Genomic DNA, 23,554 nt, shown 5'->3' with positions numbered 1-23,554 from the left:
CAATCAGCCAATAGGGAGCGTTGATGTGGGCGGGGCCTGTTTCAAAGATAAAAGGTAAGAGAATCAGGCAGTAACATCAAAGTCAACCCAAGTCCATAAATAGCAGGCGAAACCCACACTGGACAAGCACGTTTCTTACACAGTCACGAGCGATTCACTGGATGAACTTTTGTTCTGCTACCCTCAGTTTTATCTCAATATCTGATTCATTGTAACACCGTAGCTTTGTTCCAAATGTCAAAAATGAGCAACCTAAAAGCAAAACCAGAATTTGTGTGCACTCTGCCAAAAAGTGCACTGGACAAGCTTATGCAGGTTAGGAAAGCCTTCCAAAACACTCTCTCTGAAAATCAACTTTTAAAAGAGGGTACAAAGACAGCCAGACAGCAAATCAAACAGCTGATGGCCCAAATTTCAGTGGTGCGTGCCAAGCTGGACCAGTATGAGATCCAAGCTGGAAAACTCACTGATGAATCAGTGTCACGCAAAGTGGAAATGAGCAGCGCCACCAAAGAAAAAGGGGATCAGACTTACTCAGGTCAGACCAGAAACTTTGAAGTTGAGATGAACCGTCTGAAACAGCAGCTTCAGCAGAGGGACAGCGAAATCCTGATCCTCAAACAGGAGAAGGACAGTCTGTCTGCCAAACTTGCACAGCTTCAGACACACGAGAAACCAACATTTGTGTGCACTCTGCCAAAGAGTACACTGGACGACCTTATTCAGGTTAGGAAAGCCTTCCTAAAAGCTCTGTCTGAAAATAAACTTTTAAAAGAGGATTCAAAGACAGCCAGACAGCACGTCAAACAGCTGATGGCGCAAATTTCAATGATGCGTACCAAGCTGGACCAATATAAGATCCAAGCTGGAGAAGAAAGAGAGGATCAGACTTGTTCAGATCAGGCAAAGATCCTGAAACAGGGGAAGGAAAGTCTGTCTGCTGAGCTCGCACAGCTGCAGAAACACGAGGTCTCTCTGAAAGAAACTCTGTGGAATGAGAAAACACACAGAGAGAATCTGGAGCAGGAGAAGAAAGTCCAGCAGGAAGAAAATAAGAAAGTCCTGGAAGAGCAGAAAGTGGTGAAGGACACAGAAGACATGCAGAAAAAAACGGACGAGCAGACCAAGGAATTAGCGGAGGCAAAGACAGAGGCAGTAGAGACGGCAACCCCAGAGTCGTCCTCATCAAAGGCTGAAATATCAACACTGGAGAAAACACAGGAAATGGAGGAAAAGTTGTGTGTCAACAGACTGATCCAGTTGGTGGTTTCTCAGGCCATAGAAAAAGTCTCCTCTAAATACAAGCTCTTCACAGAGCGCCTCACTCCTGACTGCATCAGCGATCGCCTGATTCAGAAAATCTGGCCTGAAATCGAGCTGAAACATTTGGATCTGTCCCGAAAATGGCTGAGAAATCTTGACGAGGCCATTCTCAAGGATCTATGCATAGCACACAGCTGCAAGGACAAACATTTGATTATGAAGCTGAGGGAACAGCTTGATAATATTACTGTCCCAGCCTTCACCAAAAAGCTGTTGTCATTACCAAGAAGAGTCCTCAGTGTCTCTAAACACAGAGAAGAGTACAAGGACATGGTGAAAAACGTCACTCAAGATCTGGTAATGCACGCTATGAGCCAAGAAAATGAGACGACAACATGGCATCCAGGAACATCAGATTTTATTATACAGAGGCTTTCCCATAAGATCTGGAACAAAATTCTGTCCAAACACTACAAAATGTCCTTGGAGAACATTGAACAACTCGCCCTGTCAGTATACAACGAACTCCATGACAGGTGGGATTCTCCAGTACTCTTAATGAAGTCAAGCAACCCAGTGGTTGACGAAGCAATCGTCAAAACCTTCAAGAAACATGCCAAACTGAGGAGCCAAAACATCATCTTTAGGGCTTTCTCGTGTGCACACTAAAATTTAACTGACACGTGCATGCGATTATGTGACAAAACTCTTAAATTGGCTTAAAATATTCATTTAAATTGGGCATCTAAATTTAATTTTCAAACCAGAGTGGTTAAAGAGAACCACTCTTCTTCTCCCAACTTCCTTCCCTCATCACCAACTGGCCGAGGCAGATGGCCACCCCATCCCAGAGCCTGGGTCTGCCGAAGGTTTCTCTCTTTTAAAAGAGAGTTTTTCCTTCCCACTGTCGCCAAAGTGCTTGCTCTAGGGGGTTGGAGTTTTTGTGCATTATTGTAGGGTCTTGACCTTACAATATAAAGCACCATGAGGGAAGTGTTGTTGGGATTTGGTGCTGTTTCTTAAATCAAAATGTCCAATTACAACAGGACATTTTGAGTTAAGAAACAGCACCAAACCACAAAACAAAATAAAATAAAAAATAAAAAAAAAACATTGAATTTGTGTTTTGTTTTATTGGCTGTAAATTTGCTAAGAATGTCATAAGATTAGAATTGTGTGTCTCAATATCATGTATCATAGCATCACCCTGTAGTTCAACTTGAAGTGGATGTCATAGTAATGTCTTTCTGTATGTGTGTGCAAACCGGTGGTGAAAAAACACCGGAGATACTCAAAGTATAACCGGTGTTTGAGGTTAGCTGGTTCCATTTGTTTAGATATTCTACTTTCCGTGTTCCAGATCCCCAGAATTGATATTTTCACCGAATGGTCCTTTCTGCCTGCCAGTGTGTCAAGCAGTTTTCAAGATTAAACACCTTGGCAAAGACAAAAAAGCTCCCCCCTCTTGGAAATGCATCTATGCCTTCATAACAATATTATTTTCAGACAACAATTAATTATTTTAATTTTGAATAGAAAGCCTTCAAGCTGGTTTTATTTAGATTTATTTAGATTGCATTCACCCTCAGACTGACACATCTGAATTAAAACTGATAAACAGGATTTTAAAGGAGGGAGCGATGGACACTGAGCAGCAGATCAGTCCGTGTAGAAACAGGACATAAGTTTAAGGAACAGGAGGATCATTTGATGTTGTAATGGTTTGACACACAGTGAAATGATTTAATGCACAGCAGAAAGTGCATATTCAAATTCATCTCCACATTAAGATGAGTAATGCCTTCAGACATTATATCTGTGGATAAATCAGGCAGAAGGTCAGAGTGCTACAAAACACAGCCAAGTGATCTAGATTAAAACATTCTGCATGACTCGGTCTCTTTCTAGTCGTCCTGTGGATGTCAAGTGCACATCAGGAGTAGAAGTTCTCAGCCAGCTTCCTCATTCTTTTATTGCAGTGTGCTGGTGGGCCAGACGGACGGTGGTCTGCCATCTTTGCTGCAACTGCAAACATACAAAATCCCACCTCATCTTCAGGTTGCTGCTCTGTGCTGGCCCCTTTCAGCTCATCTTTCTCAGGGTTTGGATGGAAGACTTTATAATAAAGATTAAAGTCTATAGTACTATAATAAATAACTTTAAGTATTAGACTGTGGACGTAAACTCCAATAACACAGGCAGCTGTGATTAAAGCGTGCATGGGCTCTATCACAAAATCAGGAGGATCTGTGCTCATCTTCCAGCACCACACAGCACAGAGGATGCAAATATCAGTCAGTATGTACCCGTGATAGAGCGCAGTCCTGCACCGCGTCTTCCCCTCGGCCACATTAAACCAGCCCAAATACCCAATGAGGCCAACAGCGGCTCGATAAAGCCATTCTCCACCAGGACTTTCCATGAAGTTCATCGTAGATCGCCAAGCGAAGAAGAATAAAACCAGCCAAGAGCAGATGAAGTGGGCAAAGATGAAGCAGGGCAGCACGGAGGCAAACGGAGAATGAAATAGTTGATGCTCATTTTCATCCACTCAGGCCAAACAGATCCATTTCCAGCTCTGCTTAAAGTAGTAGCATCAACTTAGATTGTCTAACTAAACACAATGAGGCAGATTACATGGACGTTCATAGAAACCTTGTCTGGTAGCGAGGGCAGTGAGACGAGAAGAGATGAGAACCAGTGTCATGGCCTTTTAAGTTCTGGCGTTTATTTTGTGAAAAAATATAAATAAAAATCAACCCAATAATTTCTTACAACTTAAACATAAACAAAAGTTAACTTAATCTGATTCAACAGGTTCAAAAAGTGGTCAAAAATCATTTTAAATCCTCCCGTCGTCCCATCTGACATTTGGCAAACAAAACATTTCCAGCACACCCCTCCAGGCTGCTCTTACTCCCTTAATTATTGGGAGGGTCCAGAAGTTAACAAACTAATCACTTTTACAAACCTTTTTGTTGGAGGAAATCTCCCAAATAGAAGGCTGCCAAAGTAAAACAGAGACACAGTGAGACAATATAATCAATCACATGTACATGGGTGAATCGTCTCGAGAGACAGTCACACAGTACTCTTCTTTATTGCAGGTTATATAGGCATGTAGGTTACACAGCAGACGGAGGCAGTCTCCACCTGTTCTCAGAATATAGATTGCTTAACTGACAAATGCATATCTTACTAAACATTCTGTCCGTACTATACTAAACGTCTGCTTAAGTGGCATTTTCCGTTCCTCTTTACACAGGAACTTGTCTTCACAGGCATATGATAAGCATAGGCAAGGCTTCATGTTTATCAGGGTGAATCGTCATTCAGAGTTTACACAATCACAAGCAAAGCATATTTGAAGAATAAACGAAATCTTTTTACATTTCCCTCCTATTGTTTAACTTTCATACTAGTTAAAACACCTTTGGTTTATTATCTGTGCATGATTTCTTGCAGCGCATTTTTAATCAGCACGTCATACATTGGTGTATCACAGCATTTCAGTGTCAGGTGGATCATCATCTTCGTCCATGGGCAGTGTCAGGTATGCCTGCACATGAACTGCAACAATTTTATTAATCATTGATTGTACACATGGCAAAATACAAGAAGTAAAACAACAGAGTAGGAGTAGAAGAACTCCTACAAAAACCAGTCCTTTTATTAAAAGAGATTTCCAGGAACCACTCAACAGCCAAGTAAGCCAATCTTCAGTGTTCGTGACATAGTCCTGTTGCTGAGCGTCCCTGAGTTGTTTCAGCGTGCGTAAGGCGTCGGTCATGTTGGAAGAGTGAACATTATCTGGAATATACGTACAGCATGTGTTGTTAAAGAGTATACAGAGTCCTCCTTTTTCAGCCAGAATCATGTCCAGTGCGACTCGGTGTTGCATCACAGTTATGCGCAGGGCATCAATCTCTTCATTTTGTTGATTGTTGATTTTGCACGAGGCATTCAGGAACAGTCCAAAGCGGTAGTCCAAAGTTTCAATTCTTAACATGTTCTTTCCAGTGCCCACCCATGGAAACAGTGAGTGGAGGACCTTTTGTCCGGTGGTCCAAAGCTTAAATTCCTCTGGCACATCACTGCCATAGATGGGATCATGTGGTTGCACTGCGGAGACGTCTCGTCGTCGTCTTGTAGTCTGAGAGCTATTTACAGCTGACATCCTGAAGGTGTGGTCTGAAATGAAGATTGGGGCACAGGTGCCCGTCCATCCGGGTGGCAGTATGAAGTAGGCACGTTGTCCACACAGCCAGGCCATTCCCTGCACCCAGTAGGTGCCGTTGCTGGGCGCGGACGTGTTTACAGGTGCACCCTCTCCGTTGGCTGTGGTTTGGTTACAGTTGGTGGTGTTGCCTAGGGGTCTGTTACCGTTGTCTTGTCGGTAGCACATGGAGTGGTTCTTCCCTGGGGTTTGGTCCAAGAACACTGGGAAGTGTATGGATGTGTTCCGATTCGTCACGTTGAAGTTGATCCAGAAGAGCTGGTCACACGTTCCGTTGTCAAGTCCAGCGTTTTCGACAGTGATTACCTCGTATTGGGGTGGTCCCTGAAACATACTAAAGAAGTTAAGCGAGTAGATGGTAGATGAGCTTGTCTCGTTGATGATTTTATTATGCTGATAGCCAACGCCCGAAAAGCTGGCGGCACGTTTGGCTTGTGTTTTGTTCTTTATTGTCCTTGAAAAGTGCGAGGAGTCCTGCTAGGAGCAGGAGGACAGCTGCTAGGACGGCGTGTGTCTTCATGACGACCAAACACACCTAGGTCCTCAGGTGAGTAGACTACTGGCAAGAAGAAGAGGGCGGGATATACCCAATCAGCCCTCCCTTCACCAGTCAGATCACCTGAGGGTAGGGGTGCCGGAGTCTATGAGTCTGGGCTGTCACTCACTTTTTTGCAGTGGCTTTGGTGAATCCAAGATGGTCTTTCTGCTATCTTACAGGCAGTAGGTGTGGTGAGTAGCACTTGATAAGGACCTTCCCACCTTGGTGAGCTCCAATTTTTCCTTTGGAGTACTTTGATCAGGATCCAATCACCTGGTTTCAACCTGCAAGATACTGGAGAGTTGTTTAGAACAATCTCTTTATTTTCAAGTAATTTCAAGTTGTGAGTTTCTGAGAACTTTGTGTCAGTCTCATCCACATTTTTACCAGGCCTATACACTCAGGCCATGGTCTCCCTGTTTCTTCCATGCATTTTCTCAGTCTCTGTTTTATTTCCTAGTGCTTCAGAGACCTTACTGATTACTTCATTAACAAAATGTGTCCCATTGTCTGATCTTATCAGAGTGGGGATGCCATACATTGAAATAAAATGGTTGCACAAACATTTTGCTACTGGCATCTGCTCTTTTTTTTTTACTGGGTAGATTTCTGGCCATTTTGAGAATACGTCTATGATCACTAGAACGTATTTTGAGCCTTGACATTCATTTAGTTCAATAAAATCCATGTGGATTGTGTGAAAAGGATGAGGTGGTGTGGGAAAATGACCTCTCTTTGGTCTAAGATTCCCTTGTACATTGTGTTTTTGGCAAATCATGCATGTTCTGACAAATTCTTTTGCTGAAGTTTCGAAATTTAGAGTGTAAAAGTGTTTTGGAGATTATATCTCCTATCCCTCCTGTTGACGCATGGAGAGTAACTCCATGTGTCACTAAGGCTGCTGTTTTGTGTAGAGATTTTGGAAGTATTGGTTTTCCTTCACAAATCATCAAGTCATCTCTTAGTTGCGCTCCACATTTCAGCCATTTCTTTTGCTCCGCCGTGGGAGCTGCTTTTTGTTCATGCTTTGTCAGTAAAATTGTTTCCCTTTGTAATTTCATGGTCATTCTTCTGATGTGCTGCACACTTGCAAATTGCTAAATGTCGCATCACATGAGGAGTTTCCTCCCATGTAAATTACTTGTGTTGCATCAATCAAGCAGAAAGCATCTCACAATTTATTGTATTACCAACTAAATTTATTGTCTGGTCACTGCTTGGTCATACCAGACTCTCTCTGTGTCTTTATTTTTCCTTCTCTGTTTTCACAAACGTTTCCTGCAAGCTGGAGAGTTAAATGTCAGTAGTGGGTAAATTCAGCAGTTGATAACAAAACTATTAAGTTTTTCCTGTTTTAACACCAATGTGAGATATAGAGGCGCACATATAGTGTGTGCTCTAGTGTAAGCTGCTCTTCATTGCATGTATGTGTGTTAGTACACTTGCATGCAGGGCCTCTGGGCCTGTCTCACCCAAAAGGGCATTTTCTTAACAGTTGCCTTTCACTCGCGTGTGTTAAGAAAGGCAAATGTGCTTGTAGCAGTTGTGAGATTATTATGCTGTCATATATTACATTATACCTGTAATCAAAATGAGTGAATCATGATACTGCTGTAGGCCACATCATACTTCTTGTGTAATCAGTATGTAGTTTTAGTTTGCATCACACTTCTTAGTTAAAAGAATGTGAAAATCATTAGATTTATTAGATAGGTTTGTATTATCCTATACTGCTGATTCACTGCTGATTTACTGTGAGTGAGTTACACTGTTTCATGACATTTCATACTGCCGAGTTATGAAGAGAATATTATATTCAGAGAGTAGGGGCCTCTCTCTTTTTTTTTTTTGTGATAGTAAAGAGAACAGAGCACATGCCACGGGAGCGTCACCCCCACCCTTGGTGGAAGCAGAAAAACAGGGAGCCAAGGTCATAACTCAGGCTCACAAAGAGTCAGAAAGAATGTGAATACTTAGTTTTGTGGCTGTGGCGCATTTTGTATGGCTTCTTTTCTTTGTTTAGTAGCTTTCTGCCTTCACCTGAGGGTGTGCCCTAAGCATGTGACTTCAGGTCTCCATAATTGGAGTTTATTTAAAGATAAATAAGATGATTTCATATATTGCTCGCAGATCATGCACTAGACGGTATGTTGCAGTATTAGCCTGCTTCAACACTTAAACGAAACATCACTCTTTGTTTTATTATTATTATTATCATTATCCTGTCTCAAAACAGAAAATGAAATTGTAGTTGTTCTTGACTGAGAAACACAAAACCTCTTTTTTTTTCTTTTCTTTTTTTTTTAAAAAACAAGAAACTAAGTTTTAATTTCTCAGCCTTGTCACATAAAACAAAACAGACAACCCAGCTCTCAGCTGGCTCTGGACTTATCATCATCAAGGACACAAAAAGAAAAAGAAAAAGCTGCTGCCAGAAACAGAGCAGAAGTGTGAGGAAAAAACTGAGCTCACAGACAGCTGCATGTGTGACCTTTAATATGCAGCTTCTGCTCTAAAAAACAAATAAAAAAAAAAAAATGTGTAACTTGCTCATTAGCTTGGTAGTGTCCACATATTTAATTCATTTTATTCAGCTTCTCAAACCTGTAGCTTTAGCTGTTGTATACAGGGTTTGGCTCATTAGTTGTTAGTATAGGTTTGCTCTTCATCTCAACAAAGTCTCATCTAAGATGACAGGTTTACAAGCAGGTCAAGTGTCTCTATGCACCTGATTAGTGTAGTTATTTCCTTATTTTCTTCATCTCCTATATCATTGTACTGGGTTTGAGCAAACCTTAAGCTTGAATCAGACTACTTTTAACAATCTTCCACCTCGCATCATAACTGACTGAGGTGCCTCTTCCTATTAATAGTATGTCATTATTAATGTTATCATTGTATTGTTTTTCCTTTTTTATAACAGCAATAGTATATCACAATACACTACTTTACTACTAATATACAATAGTATATTAGTTTATATTTTATTATGTATCCATCACGGGTCTGTGTGAACCTGCAGTTTCACATCTTCCCAAGCTGGAGACATTTTCCTTGGCTGAACAATGACACAGCCTTAATATGCCTTATGCATCTCTCTTTTTTATTTGATATATTTTGTGTGAATTATCTGGTTTCACGCATTCTATTCATTCAGCTTGGTTGTCTTCCCAATTTTGTTTCATTGCTTTAATTTAAGTTAACCTTAATTTAACCTTTTGTTTATTCCACTTCATTCCTCTTTCCATGCTTTAAAATATTACAACTCTTGTGTATGCTTTGATTTCTTTTTAGCTTCCTTTTCAGTATTTATTTCTGCTTGGAGGGTTTCTTATAATTTAGTTAATGCATTTTCCCTCCCACGTGGGACATTTAGTTTTCTTTGGATTTCTCCATCTATATGCACTAATTTGTCCGGCGCCTGGACATTTCTTTTCTAGCCACTGCTCGTCAGCAGTGAGTTTTGTTGCTTTATTTCCCATTTTCTTATTTGTTTTATATGTTTATTTCTACTTATTTTATTTACTTCTTTATGTATTTAGCGCTTAGTAATACACACACACCTGCGGCGCTTTCACTGGCACGAGAACAGAGAGAGGTGGCTGACACGCCCTTCTACTTTTGAGCTATTCTCAAAAGCGGTGTCAACTTTATGTGATAAAACACGACCTTCCTCTCAGTTCACCAGTACTTCAGCGACCAACAGTAAACAAATCAGTGGAATAGTTCAGCCTCCTTATTGTGCTGTAAAAATCAACTTATTCCACCACAAAAATAGACAATAAAAGACAGACAGTTTCAACGCGCGTTCACGCTACCAGCTTCCTTAAAGCGAGCGTAGTGCTTCCAGCCTCTCTTAGGCGAGCTTATAGGCCTATTTTTACCCTTTCAGGGAGCTACCAATCATTCTTAGACGAGCTCAATATTTATTTTACTGCTTCCAACCCTCTGCGGGCGAGCTGACTACCAGTCCTCAAGACGAGCTTAATGCTTCCAGTCTCTCTTGGACGAGTCTATTTCTTTTAAGTTTCGTTTTCGTTTTTGCGCAAACCTTTATTATCTCAAAGTAGTCTGTCTTACCTTGGCGCTGGTTTCTTCAGATGCACCTGATCAGCCCCCGACGCTGCGGACCACTTGTAAAACGTTGACCAAGACCCAAATTCACGCTCTTGGGTTTTATCACGCACCTAGTGCGTGAGCTGCCGGCAGACTTCAACGTGGGCTTCTCGCACCGACGGGACCTGGTGAGGCGCCTTCTGTGAGAGCTGCTTTAAATAGGCTGTCTCATCCGGCTTCGAAGGACCAAGAAATGTTGGAGGAAATCTCCCAAATAGAAGGCTGCCAAAGTAAAACAGAGACACAGTGAGACAATATAATCAACCACATGTACATGGGTGAACTCTCTAAAGAGTCACACAGTACTCTTCTTTATTGCAGGTTATATAGGCATGTAGGTTACACAGCAGACGGAGGCAGTCTCCACCTGTTCTCAGAATATAGATTGCTTAACTGACAAATGCATATCTTACTAAACATTCTGTCCGTACTATACTAAACGTCTGCTTAAGTGGCATTTTCCGTTCCTCTTTACACAGGAACTTGTCTTCACAGGCATATGATAAGCATAGGCAAGGCTTCATGTTTATCAGGGTGAATCGTCATTCAGAGTTTACACAATCACAGCATATCATTCAGAGTTTACACAGTTACAAGCAAAGCATATTTGAATAATAAACGAAATCTTTTCACACTTTTCTAAAAGTAAAATTAATTACAGATTTACAAAGCAAAACTAGGTAAGCATATTCTTACTGTTATAACAAACAGAACTTTTTAACAAATGTGTATTTTTATTGCAGGGAATAGGTAAGGTTAAAGTTTAACAACAAACACTGAGCCTCACTTTTGATATTCACACACAACATGAAAAAACGGAGATCCAAACACTGTCTCGCAGCCTTTTCTATTAAAATGCCTCATAGAGCACTAAATCTGGTACCTGAACACAGTGAAATATCTTCATTTTTAACATATTTATGGCTGTCATGAACCAGCATCTCTCTGGTGTCACAGGTGTTTTAATACCTGTGCCATGACGTCATGAGTCTGCACACAGACGTCGTGTTGAACAGATGGCGCTGTGGTGAGGTCAGAATAACTAAGAGCTGATTACGCTCAAAACTGAGACTTTTTTGATTGTAAACAGCCTTGAAAGTTAAATGTTGCTACCAGGGGCGTCATAGTGGAGGCTAAAGTGATGCTCAGATAAAGACACCCACGGAGCCAAAGGAAGGAGGCAGCCGCAGGTCTCTCCCAAGGATGGAACGCAAGATGAGCTCATACAGTGGCAATTAAACGTTATTCAAACAGCAAATAGCTTTTATCGCTGTGGTTGGTTTTGAGATTGATTTAAAAATTTTCTAAACAGGAGAGTTCAGCAGTAAAATGAAAATAAGAAGGGTAAATAAATAAAGGTAAGAAAAAAAAAGAGGGATGTGACAGACTTCATAATAACTTTGTACTTGAAAATTGTATCTGTGACAGCTCATTTGTTGAAAATTTCTGAATGAATATCATTGATATTACAATTTGATTTGTATACATCATTGCAGAATGAACCAACATGTTTTGAGATACCTAAATGATTAGTGGTTACGTTATTATCAATCTTAAGAGCAGATATACTGTTTCTTCTTTGGTTTCGTTTCTCAAGAGCAAAAAAGTAACTAGAATTTCTTTCACCTAGTTCTAGCCATTTTGCTTTGGACCTTATAAAAGCCCCTTTAGCCATGTTAATGTATGCATTATCTATTTCTTCCTTTAGTCTGTTCTTATTGGTACTCTAGCCATAAGATTGTCTGGAGGATCATTATAATCCCCTCCAAGAATCATGTGGGCTCCCTTGTATTTTGATTTTTAAAAATCAATGTTGAGTATTGCAGCATCGACAGCGATCAAAATGACAAATGAGGCAAAAATGTCTTTAATATTTTGGGAACTTTATTCCACATGAACACGCGGCAAAACTTTCCTCATGGGTGCCATTTTTGTTGGTGGTATACTTCTTCTTAGAGGCGTGATGACGCAGCATACGTGCCCTTACAATGAACAGTGTCTCCTTGTGGTGACAACTAAAATACTGTCTCTTAAACATATTGTACAACATGAGTACACACAATGAATATCTTAACACCCCCTCTTGTACTCAGGTTGCTGGAATCTAAAGAAAAGTTGTACAATAAACAATAAACAGTTGTACACTCTACCACACTTCCTTTTTCTTTTTTTCTCTCTTTTTCCCTTTTAAGCACCAAACATAACGTCAGCAAACTTAGCAAGTTTTAGCTTAGAAACAGGTTTGGTCATAACATCTGCAACCATTTCTTCAGTGGTGCAATATAAGACACATTTTCTCTTCATTTACAATGGACCTTACAAAATGATATTTAATGTCCACATGTTTGCATCTCTGTCGGCTCACAGGGTTTTTAGCCAGGGCAATTGTTCCCTGGTTGTCTTCGTACACTATTGTTTGAGTGTATCTGTAGTCATCTATACCTTTCAAAAGCTGTTCTAAATATATACACTCTTGCATTGTGGAAGCCAGAGCCATATACTCTGCTTCACAGGTAGAGAGCGCCACAGTGGGCTGTTTCTTGGTCTTCCATGAAACTAAAGAACTGTTGTTACTTAGACGTACACAGTAACCAGTAGTACTGCGCCTGTCGGCGGTGTCACCTGCCCAGTCAGCATCACTGTAGGCTACTAGACCCAAATTTTCATCTGTGTTTCTCCTAAAACACAACTTTTTATCTTTGGACCCTTTTAGATATCTCAACACATGTTTCACAGTTCCCCACTGTTCTTCTGTAGGCTCATGGAAATGTTGTGATAACTTGCTTACCACAAAACTCAGGTCAGGACGGGTACCTGATGCGAGGTATATAAGACTGCCCACAGCCTCTCTATACATCCTCACATCTCTCATCGTAGTAGCACCTTCTGTGTAACACAACTTCTGATCACAGGGAGTTTCTCTGGGTTTACAGTAGGGCTGCCACAAACGATTATTTTGATATTCGACTAGTCACCGATTATTTTTGCGATTAGTCGACTAATCAGATCATGCATCCATTGGATGTAAAACGTACAGCTTATTTCACCAGCATGCATCTGCTCTTAAATAACTATCATTAGCTTACAGCTTTAAGTGTTTAAGGTATGTGCCAACTAAAATTAAAGACAAGATGATAGTTTATTAAATTTTAATGACATTTGTAGTTTGTTTGGTGGAGTTTAAAAAACTCAGCCGTCTGCTCCTTGCTATCTAAAATATAACAGGACACCGGAGTACATTCTCGAGCATCTCACACTTCTGATAATCAGTTGTCTGCTTGACGTTTATTCAGCTGTGTAAAAACTATAACTTTAATCTCAGCCAACCCGATTTACTCAGGAACAAATAAAATACTAAAAAGCGCCAAACAATATCACTTTTAAGTTATCTAAGTGACTAATATATCATGTTTAACCTGAGTAGCGAAAGACGGCGGTGAGTTTGAAAACGATTTGCCGGGAGTCTGGTGTTCTCACTGGCTCTAGTGAGCCGTCAACCCCAGCTAGCTATCGAGCTGGTGGGTAACAGACGTCTCCGGAAACGTCGGAGCACTTTTGAAAATATGTGATGTCTTGATAAACTGAGCAGATATTTGAGGTTTACACAGCTATATTCTCACCTGAAAATATGTTAAATGTTTATTTTGTGACCCAGAAAGAATAATAAGAGTGATATTAAAACTAACTAGCTGCCGCCATTGTTGAAAACTGAGCAGGGCCGCACTATGAATTCTGGGATACAGCTTCTTCTTCTTCGGGGTTTAAAGGCAGCTGGCATCCTTGTACATGCAGTGCTGCCATCTTCTGTTTCAGTCCGTCATTACACTCTTAAATCCTACTACTTACTCCTGCGTCTTTTGGGATCTTACAAAGCTTCAAACGACGCGTCAACTATTAAATTAATCGTCGACGATTTTAATAGTCGACGTAATCGTGACTAGTCGACTAATCGTGGCAGCCCTACATCTGAACAAGCTAAACAAACAATGGATGACCTGAACACAGTGAAATATCTTTTTTTATTTTATTTTATTTTATTTTTTTATTTATGGCTGTCATGAACCAGCATCTCTCTCATGCGTTTTACGTGAGACGTACACCGAAGGACCCAAATGAAGGTGGCAGCAGCAGGTCTCTCTCTTAAGGATGTAACAGAAGATGAGCTCATACAGTGGTAATTAAACGTTATTAAATGGGTGTGGTTAGTTTTAAGTAGAGCTGGGCGATAGAACGATAACGATATGTATTGCGAAATAACTTTTTCTCGATAGAAAAATGAAACTATTGCGATAGACCTCCAATCCAAATTAAGTAGCGCATAGCCGAACCAATCACAGCCGCAGCGTCACGTCACGTGACTTGTTATGTACAGCACAAGTGCCAAGCCGCACATGTGTATTTGTTTGGGAAGCAGCCAGCCGCCGTGCCGGCCGGTTAATGGAGAAAATGAGTTTGCCCGCTAGAGAAAAATCAACCGAGAGCTTGGGTGACCAGGTTACCGAAGAGAACACAGATGACGGTTCCAATGCTGGAGAGATTGTCGAAAGGAAGGGCCAGAGAAGTTCCGTAGACTAAAAGCGCTAATTCGTCATCGAAAACAACCAGGAGAATGCCTGCGAAGCAACAACAGTCAATTGAGTCGGCTTTCTCCAGCGTCTTACCATATGACAAAAAAGCTAAGAGACATAGCGACATAACGAATGCCATAGCCTACCGTCTTGCTAAAGACATGCTACCAATAAACACGGTCGAAAATGAAGGATTCAAGCAGCTAATTGAGGTAATAGCTAAGCTATGCAACAAGGAGAGATTGAGAATTTCCTTTTAGTTCTCAGTTTATTTGATATTGACAAAAGTTAGTCAATTTTGTCTGTTCTTCTGTAAAACAAACTAAGATTTATTTTTAGAATTAATATTTTGTTTCTAAGTGGAATTGACAATTCAGTGGTCTGTTTTGTTTGTTCTATTTTGAAACTTAAACGCTTTAGCGGCTGCCTTTTATGTAGTTTGCAATATTTGCCTTTATTTATCTGAAACTGAAGTCTCATGTTCTTTAAGTATATCTGCCCTGTTGAACTTATTATGGGAAATAAATATTTAAATCAAAACAGCAAAACAAATTTTGCTGTTAGAAAACTTGGCAGACTTCACTATATACAGTGTAGACCCTCTAAACTACGTTTGGGGGATGTGATCTTTCAAGAAATGCAGACCAAACTGTTGTTGTTTGTTTACTTACACAGTCTTGTAGAATTAACTGGAGTCACCAGCAACAGCATAGTGCAGTCATATCTCAAGTCTAATAACAGAAGACAGGAAAAGATCAGTAAAGAAACAACTTCCCCAAACCAAAGCACAAATAAAACAATAAGTAAAACAGGCTGATCTAAAGTATGATTAAAGTTCAGCCTGATTAATATAAATGTCACTGACAGTTGGTAATATATTGGAAAACCAAAGTACTTACCACTGAGTTGATGTCTTTCTGTCCAACAGGAGTGCTGGTCCCGAGCCTCAAAGACAGTAAGAAGCAAGCAGAGGGAGAAAAAACAGAACATTTTTCAGAAACTGATTTGATCCTTAATGGCTGTGCAACCATTGTAACATAGAGTTTGCTTATGTTGTTAAATAAAGGCTAGATTTGACATAAATAGATGCCACAGATGTTCTAAAGCTGCCACAAAGCATGAAAAAAATGGACGTCTCCGAAAACGTCGGAGCATTTTTGCAAATATGTGATGTCTTGATAAATCGAGCAGATATTTGAAATTTACACAGCTACATTCTCGCCTGAAAATATCTTAAAAGTTTATTTTGTGACCCAGAAAAAGTAATAAGTTTTTCAGCGGCGCTCCTCCGCCATTGCCGCGCTTACAAGTACGCACAGGCTCCGACAACCGTGGCCAACAAATGCGATCCTCCTTTTCCCCAGATTACCCTTTCTGGGTCACAAAATAACCTTTTAAGATATTTTCAGGCGAAAATGTAGCTATGTAATGCTCAAATATCTACTTAATTTATCAAAATATCACACATTTGCAAAAGTGCTTCCACGTTTTCGGAGAGCTCTGTTATCCACCCCCCCACACCCCACACCTACCCTACCCCACCCCTAACGGTTGCACCTCCCAAAGAATTTTGTCTGGGCTCTTATCTCACTTATTTATTTCAAACGATCAACAGAAAATTTCACAGACATAGTTTTATATTAGGTTTTTAAGGCTGTGGTGTTAATTTTTAAGTTAAATGAGCCCAGCGGCAGCAGCAACGCTAGGCTAACACTAACTAGCTAGCAAGATTTTAAACCTGGTGCTAAACTAAGAGAAGCCACAAATCAGTTTGAATAAGAGTAAACATTTACTCACCAAGTCAGTTTATCAGGTAAAAATCCACAGCAATGACAACAATAATCTCTTGAGCTGACGCTTCTCCAGGTTTGCTCAACATATTCCATAAAAAATGCACCGTGAACATGCGGACTGATCCGCGAGGGAGGAGGACGGTAGTGACGTGGCATTTTCAAAACACATCTTTCATCCTTCCGCACTGAGAAGCAAACCTTCCAGCTTACTTAGTTTTTCTAAGTTAAGACAACTCAAATTAATTGAGTTTATCAGCGTTTTTTCATAAAAAGTACTGGTAACTTATTTAAATTGAGTTCTAATAACAAACTGATAAAAAATTGAGTTCAGCCTATTTAATATTTTTAATTAAACACAATATTACATTTTACAGTGTACGTGATACGTTCATATTGACCCATAGCTGTGTGTATAGCGTGATCGAGTGTTTAATGAGGGTCTGTACAGCTTTGGATTCTGTTAGTGTGTGTTTGAACTGACCTGAATTTCCTCTCTGTGGGCAGAAGTTGAAAAAGGTGATAAAGTCCTGCAGAGCATCGATCCTGCAGAGGGTCTGTGTAGCAAATAGTGGGAAAAAAGATGTGAGAGAGGCTGATGGAAGTGAAGAGAGCGTGGAAGATAAAGGTTTTCTACCACAGAGAAGAGCTTCTGTGTCAGTGGTGAAAATGGTTTTAGGGTAAATGTAGAAGAGAGATAAATCAAAATAAATTTTAAAACAAACATATTTCTAATTAATGTATGAATTTTTAGAGCGGTCGGTGTGGGCGGGGCCTATTTTCAATGAGCCAATAGCGAACGTTGTTGTGGGCGGGGCCTGTCTCAAACATCAAAGGAAAAAAAAAAAACATCAAAGGAAAAAGAATCAGGCCTGACGTCATGGTCAACACAAGTCCATAAATAGCCAGGTGAACCTGCACACTGGGCATGCACATTTCTTACCTCCAGTCACTAGCAAGTCTCTAGGCGAACTTTAGTTCTGCTACAGACAACTTCAAACTCTGATTCATATCTGAATATCTGATTGATTGTACCACGGTAGATTTGTTTCACAGTTAAATATCACAAATGAACAACCAGAAAGGAAAACCAGAATTTATGTACATTCTCCCACAGAGTAAACTTGACAAACTTATTCAGGCTAGGAAAGCCTTCCAAAACACTATGTCTGAGACACTCAAACAGCTGAATGCCGAAATTTTAATGTTAAGCACCAAGCAGGACCAAATTAAGATCCGAGCTGGAGAACTCACTGATCAATCAGCTTCATACAAGGTGGAAATGAGCAGCGCCACCAAAGAAAAAGGGGATCAGACTTGTTCAGATCAGGAAAAGACCATAAACTTTGACCTTGAGATGAACCGTCTTAAAGAGCAGCTTCAGCAGAGGGACAGTGAAATCCTGATCCTGAAACAGGAGAAGGACAGTCTGTCTGCTGAGCTCACGCAGCTTCAGAAACATGAAGGAAATCTGAAAGAAACTATGTGGAATGCTCTGTGGAAAGAACAAACACAGAGAGCGAATCTGGAGCGGGAGAAAAAAGTCCTGGAAGAAGAAAATAAGAAACTCCTGGAAGAGCAGAAAGTGGTGAACGACACAAAAGTAAAACTTAAAGAGGCCATGTCAAATTTTGAGGATGCAAACAAAGCATTTAAAAAAGAACAGAAAGAACTGGAGGAGGCCATGAGTAAGGACTCTAAGAAGGACAAAGAAAGTCAGACAGAGACACAATTACCAGAAATGCAGACACAACTGGACGAGCAGAGAAAAGAATTAGTGGATGCTACGACAGAGACAGAGGAGACGGTAACCCCAGAGTTGTCCTCATCGGAAAACCTTGAGGTGCATCAGAGCGCAGAGAAGAGCGATCTCAAAACACCACCAACAGATGACAGTGAAAACAGAGAAACTTCTACACAGACAAAACTGGACGAGCAGAGAAAAGAATTAGTGGATGCTACGACAGAGACAGAGGAGACGGTAACCCCAGAGTTGTCCTCATCGGAAATCCTTGAGGTGCATCAGAGCGCAGAGAAGAGCGATCTCAAAACACCACCAACAGATGACAGTGAAAACAGAGAAACTTCTACACAGGATCATCAGGAAGCATCTGGGACAACACAGAAGAAAATCTTCACAGCTGACAAACAAGACTTTGATAAAATAGAACCTTGTCCCCTGGAAATGCCTGTGAAGCCAGCAGACTCTGGCTCAGATTTAAGTCCTTCTGACATCAGTCTGGTCATTGGGGATCATTTTCTGATTAGGGAAAAGTTGTGTGCCAAAAAATTTGTTCACTTGGTGGTTTCACAGGCCACAGAAAAAGTCTCCTCTAAACACAAGTTCTTCACAAAGTACCTCACTCCTGACTCCATCAGCGATCACCTGATTGAGAAAATCTGGCCTGAAATTGAGAAGAAACATTTGGATTTGTCCCCAAAACGGCTGAAAAATCTAGACAAGGCCATTCTCAAGGATCTATGCAAAGCACACAGCTGCAAGGACAAATATTTGATTTTTAATCTGAGGGAACAGTATGATGATATTACTGTCCCAACCTTCACCAAAAAGCTGCTGTCATTACCAAGAAGAGTCCTCAGTGTCTCTAAAAACAGGGAAGAGTACAAGGAAGTGGTGAAAAATGTCACTAAAGATGTGGTAATGCGTGCTATGGCTGGAATAAATGAGGCGGCGACATGGCATCCAGATACAGCTGAGTTTATTATACAGAGGCTTTCCCATATTATCTGGAACAAAATTTTGTCCAAAAACTACAAAATGTCCTTAGAGAACATTGAACAACTCGCCCTGACAGTATACAACGAACTTAACAAAAAGTGGCCTTCTCCAATATTCTCAATGAGGTTGAGCAGCCCAGTGACTGATGAAATAATTGTCAAAACTTTCAAAAAACATGCCAAATTGAAGAGACAAAATTTCATCTATAGGGCTTTCTCATGTGCATGTGCATGCTTTAACTGAAACATGCATGTGCAATTGTGTGACAAAACTCTTTGTTAAAAATAATTTAACAAATAAATTGTCGGGTGATCGTGGCTCAAGAGTTGGGAGTCGCCTTGTAATCAGAAGGTTGCCGGTTCGAGCCCCGGCTTGGACAGTCTCGGTCGTTGAGTCCTTGGGCAAGACACTTCACCCATTGCCTACTGGTGGTGGTCAGAGGGCCCGGTGGCGCCAGTGTCTGGCAGCCTCCCCTCTGTCAGTGCCGGGTGGCTGTGGCTACAATGTAGCTTGACATCACCAGTGTGTGAATGACTGGTTGTGTAAAGCGCTTTTCTAGTCCCTAAGGACCCCAAATACAGACCATTTCATTTTACTTTAGGTAAGAGTGCAAGGAAGTGGTGAAAAATGTCACTAAAGATCTGGTAATGCACGCTATGAGCCAAGAAAATGAGACGACAACATGGCATCCAGAAACATCAGATTTTATTATACAGAGGCTTTCCCATACGATCTGGACGGACTGGATTGGTGCGGAGGGGCCAGGAGGAGGTGTTGGCCGTCCAGTTAGGGTCTGGGATGCAGGTCAGGTCTGTTTGTCTCCACCCCGGGGTAACATCTCCTGGGTCTAGGTGCGATTTCCCCCTCTGGGGGCAAGAGTACCTGGACCTGGGGTATAGAGTATGTTTGGGGAGTGTGATTTTGTGTACAATGTCCATTTCTATCTGTATTTACATTGGGTGAGTGCTGTGTATTTGTAAAAGTGTGCATGAGGGTGGTAATGCACATTTGTGTCTGTGTGTGACTGTTTGTCTGTGCCTCTGGCCTCTGGGGCTGCGGCTCGGTCGGGCCTCTTCCGGGGTGTGGGGGCCCTCAGGCCTCCGGCATCTGGGCCTGCGGCTCGGTTCACTGTGGCACAGCTGGCTGCCGGCAGAGCCCACGGGCACGCCACTGCAGCCCCCTCTGGCTTCTGGGAAGGGAATTTTTTTGTTTTTGAGTGCCCAAAATAACCCCTCTCCCAACTTCCTTCCCTCATCACCAACTGGCCGAGGCAGATGGCCACCCCATCCCAGAGCCTGGGTCTGCCGAAGGTTTCTCTCTTTTAAAAGAGAGTTTTTCCTTCCCACTGTCGCCAAAGTGCTTGCTCTAGGGGGTTGGAGTTTTTGTGCATTATTGTAGGGTCTTGACCTTACAATATAAAGCAACATGAGGGAAGTGTTGTTGGGGTTTGGTGCTGTTTCTTAAATCAAAATGTCCAATTACAACAGGACATTTTAATGTAAGAAACAGCACCAAAGCACTAAATAAAATCAGAAATAAAATAAAATAAACATTTGATTTTGTGTTTCGTTTCATTTGCTATAAATGTGCTAACAATGTTATATTAGATTAGAATAGTGTGTCTGAATATAATATATCATAAAATCACACTGCAGACCAATTTGAAGTTGATGTCATAGTAATGTCTTTCTGTATGTGTGTACAAACCAGTGGTGAAAAACACCAGAGATACATAAAGTATAACCGGTGTTTGAGGTTAGCTGGTTCCATTTGTTTAGATATTCTACTTTCCGTGTTCCAGATCCCCAGAATTGATATTTTCACCGAATGGTCTTTTCTGCCCTCCAGTGTGTCAAGCAGTTTTCAAGATTAAACACCTTGGCAAAGAAAAAAAAAGTTCCCCACTCAAGCTCCTGGAAATGTATATAGCCTTAATAGCAATATTATTTTCAGACAACAATTGATTATTTTAACTTTTAATAAAAAGCCTTCTGCCTGGTTTTACACCTCTGTCTTTCTGTAACATGGGCCACAAGCCGACACTTTCCCCACGACTCCGATCAGCTCAGCTCAATCTAGAGTTAACCTGCATACATCCTGTTCACTCCATCAGTTTATTTCGCATTTACTGCTGTTGAGGAAACACTCCCAGGTTACCTGGTGACAGTCACAGTTTAGTGTGGTCAGCTGCCTGCTCAATATGACATGACATCGTTACATAATAATTATGTTAATGTACGTTGTTTCCTTAGCTCAGAGCTGCTGGAGATTGTGTTCACCCTCAGAGGGACACATCTGAATTAAAACTAAGTTTCAGGAACAGGGGGGATAATTCATTTTTGATCTGACTCAGTGATACTGGCTTAACTTCTCTACTGGACACACATTACATACAGGTCCCTGATGTAGAATAGAATAGAATAGAATAGAATAGAATAGAATGTTATTAATCCCTATGGGGAGGTCAATTTATTGTTCCTACTTGAGGATGTGGTTTCTGTGTATGTTCTTCCCATCCTCATTTAGTCTTTCTTTGTTTTCTGAGTTACCTCGGTGGCAATTCTTCCAGTCCCTTTGTTGATGAGGTTGAAAAGGGGTGGAGTGAGAATATATGGAGACCTGCAAACTAGGTCATAACATAACTCTGGATCATTTGCTGTGTTAATGTTAGTTTTTGTGTGTTCTGCCCTTTTTTGTGTCTTTGTTGGCTGGTCAGCAACTTTTTATGTTTCCCCTTTGTCTCATTTTGGTCACTTTGTTTCAGTTAGTGTTGTTTTGTTGCCAGTTTTGAGTAGAGTTCTGTTACTTTGACCTCTTATATGGGCTAAAGATTTTCATTTTTGTATAATTTAACTTTGTTTTTTGGGTGAAATAAACCCATTTTTGGACTTTGACCTGTGCCTGACTGTGCTTTACTGCTCCGTCCATCACACCTATGTTTGCTAACACTTCTTAATTAAAGGACCAGAGCTGTTTTTACCACCACCCCACAAAATTCAAATAACCTAACAACAATAACAACAACAAAACCTTTTATCCTTATCAAAGATCTATTTATTGTTCATTCTTGAGGCTTCCCACCTCTGAAGCACCAGGATAAACTCAGCAGTGTGTGAGGAAGAGGAGGAGAAAGTAGAGCCAGGGAGCACCAAGTAAGCGATGAAGAAGACAACAAGTAAGATCTAACAGGTTGTTCTCTCTCTGAATATATTATAGCTTCCTGTATTTGAAGATATTTTCAAGTATTTCTAGTAGGGGTGGGTGATACGTTGAATATACTCGATGGTTTTAGCCACTATATAGTTGAAAATAACACTTGGAGGGGTTTTTTTAGGTTATTTAACAATCGCAAATCACAAAAAAAATGTTCTGACATGAGATTTTCCTCAAATAGCCCAGCCCTAACCTCTAGCACACAATACAACAGGCAATACAGTATAGTATACAGAAACATCTGTGCTGAGGTACGGCTAAGGGCCAGGGAGTACCAACAAAATGGTCATGGCTAACCAACAGGAGTCACAGACAAGCAGAGAAAGATGGTCAAAGTGATAGATGTAGCGATACTGAATGACAGCAACAGCAGGAATAAGGAACAGAAGTTGGAGAAGTACCAAGGGCTCAGAGAAGAGCTGGAGAGGATCTGGAGGGTGAAGGTAGGAGTGGTCCCAGTGGTAATCGGAGTGCTGGGTGCAGTGACCCCCAAGCTTCATAAGTGGCTCCAGCAGATCCCAGGAACAACATCAGCGATCTCAGCCTAGAAGAGCACGGTCCTAGGAACAGCTAAGAGGTGAGATGGGAATTCTCATATATATAGTTTGAAGATACAGACATAGCTAATGTTCCAAAAAGAAATAAGTTGATTTTGAGGTGTCAGGTGGAGGCAATGAATTTATTAACCACTGTAAATTCACCTCCGGTTTCATATCAAAGTTGTCACAGCTGTACCACATCCAGCTGTTAACCTGAGTGAGTCGTGATGAGCCCATAAGAAACAGCAGTCAGCTGCTCTGAAGTCTGTGTTGCAACGTCAGGCGTGTGGTTGTTTTACACACAGTGTGTGTGACCTCTGTGACACAAACATGAATGACAAAGCAATACTGAAAGTAGTAATAAGTGTGGGAAAACTACACGGATTTTTCTTTACAATGTTATCAGTCTCTCACATCATTGTGAAGGAACTTTGACCCACTCTTCTACACCCCTTAAAACACCATGATTCTTTTCTTTTTCAGCCATTCTGTTGTAGACATGCTGCTGTGCAAATACATAGAGATAGAGAGAAGAGGCTTTCTCCTGGTC

At 40.9% G+C, this 23,554-nt stretch overlaps 2 protein-coding genes across 3 annotated transcripts; both read left to right on the top strand.

The window, feature by feature from the left end:
* Window positions 1–125: 125 nt before the first annotated feature.
* LOC109196413 (intersectin-2-like) lies at window positions 126–20,793 on the top strand. The gene is made up of 2 exons (XM_019350407.2): window positions 126–1,709; window positions 19,986–20,793. The coding sequence occupies exons 1-2, from the start codon at window positions 235–237 to the stop codon at window positions 20,101–20,103; spliced, it is 1,593 nt and encodes a 530-aa protein (XP_019205952.1). The 5' UTR covers window positions 126–234; the 3' UTR covers window positions 20,104–20,793.
* LOC109196412 (uncharacterized) lies at window positions 17,430–19,618 on the top strand. Of its 2 annotated transcripts, none has more exons than XM_019350405.2 (2): window positions 17,430–18,265; window positions 18,440–19,618. In XM_019350405.2, the coding sequence occupies exons 1-2, from the start codon at window positions 17,582–17,584 to the stop codon at window positions 19,493–19,495; spliced, it is 1,740 nt and encodes a 579-aa protein (XP_019205950.1). In that variant the 5' UTR covers window positions 17,430–17,581; the 3' UTR covers window positions 19,496–19,618. The 2 variants fall into 2 exon arrangements, with proteins under 2 accessions (XP_019205950.1, XP_019205949.1); XM_019350404.2 differs by having other exon boundaries at window positions 17,430–18,395; window positions 18,570–19,618.
* Window positions 20,794–23,554: the final 2,761 nt, after the last annotated feature.

This window comes from Oreochromis niloticus, linkage group LG22, assembly GCF_001858045.2.
Source record: "Oreochromis niloticus isolate F11D_XX linkage group LG22, O_niloticus_UMD_NMBU, whole genome shotgun sequence".
In the NCBI taxonomy this organism is placed as follows: domain Eukaryota; kingdom Metazoa; phylum Chordata; class Actinopteri; order Cichliformes; family Cichlidae; genus Oreochromis; species Oreochromis niloticus.
This window is presented reverse-complemented; position numbering and strand designations above follow the sequence as displayed.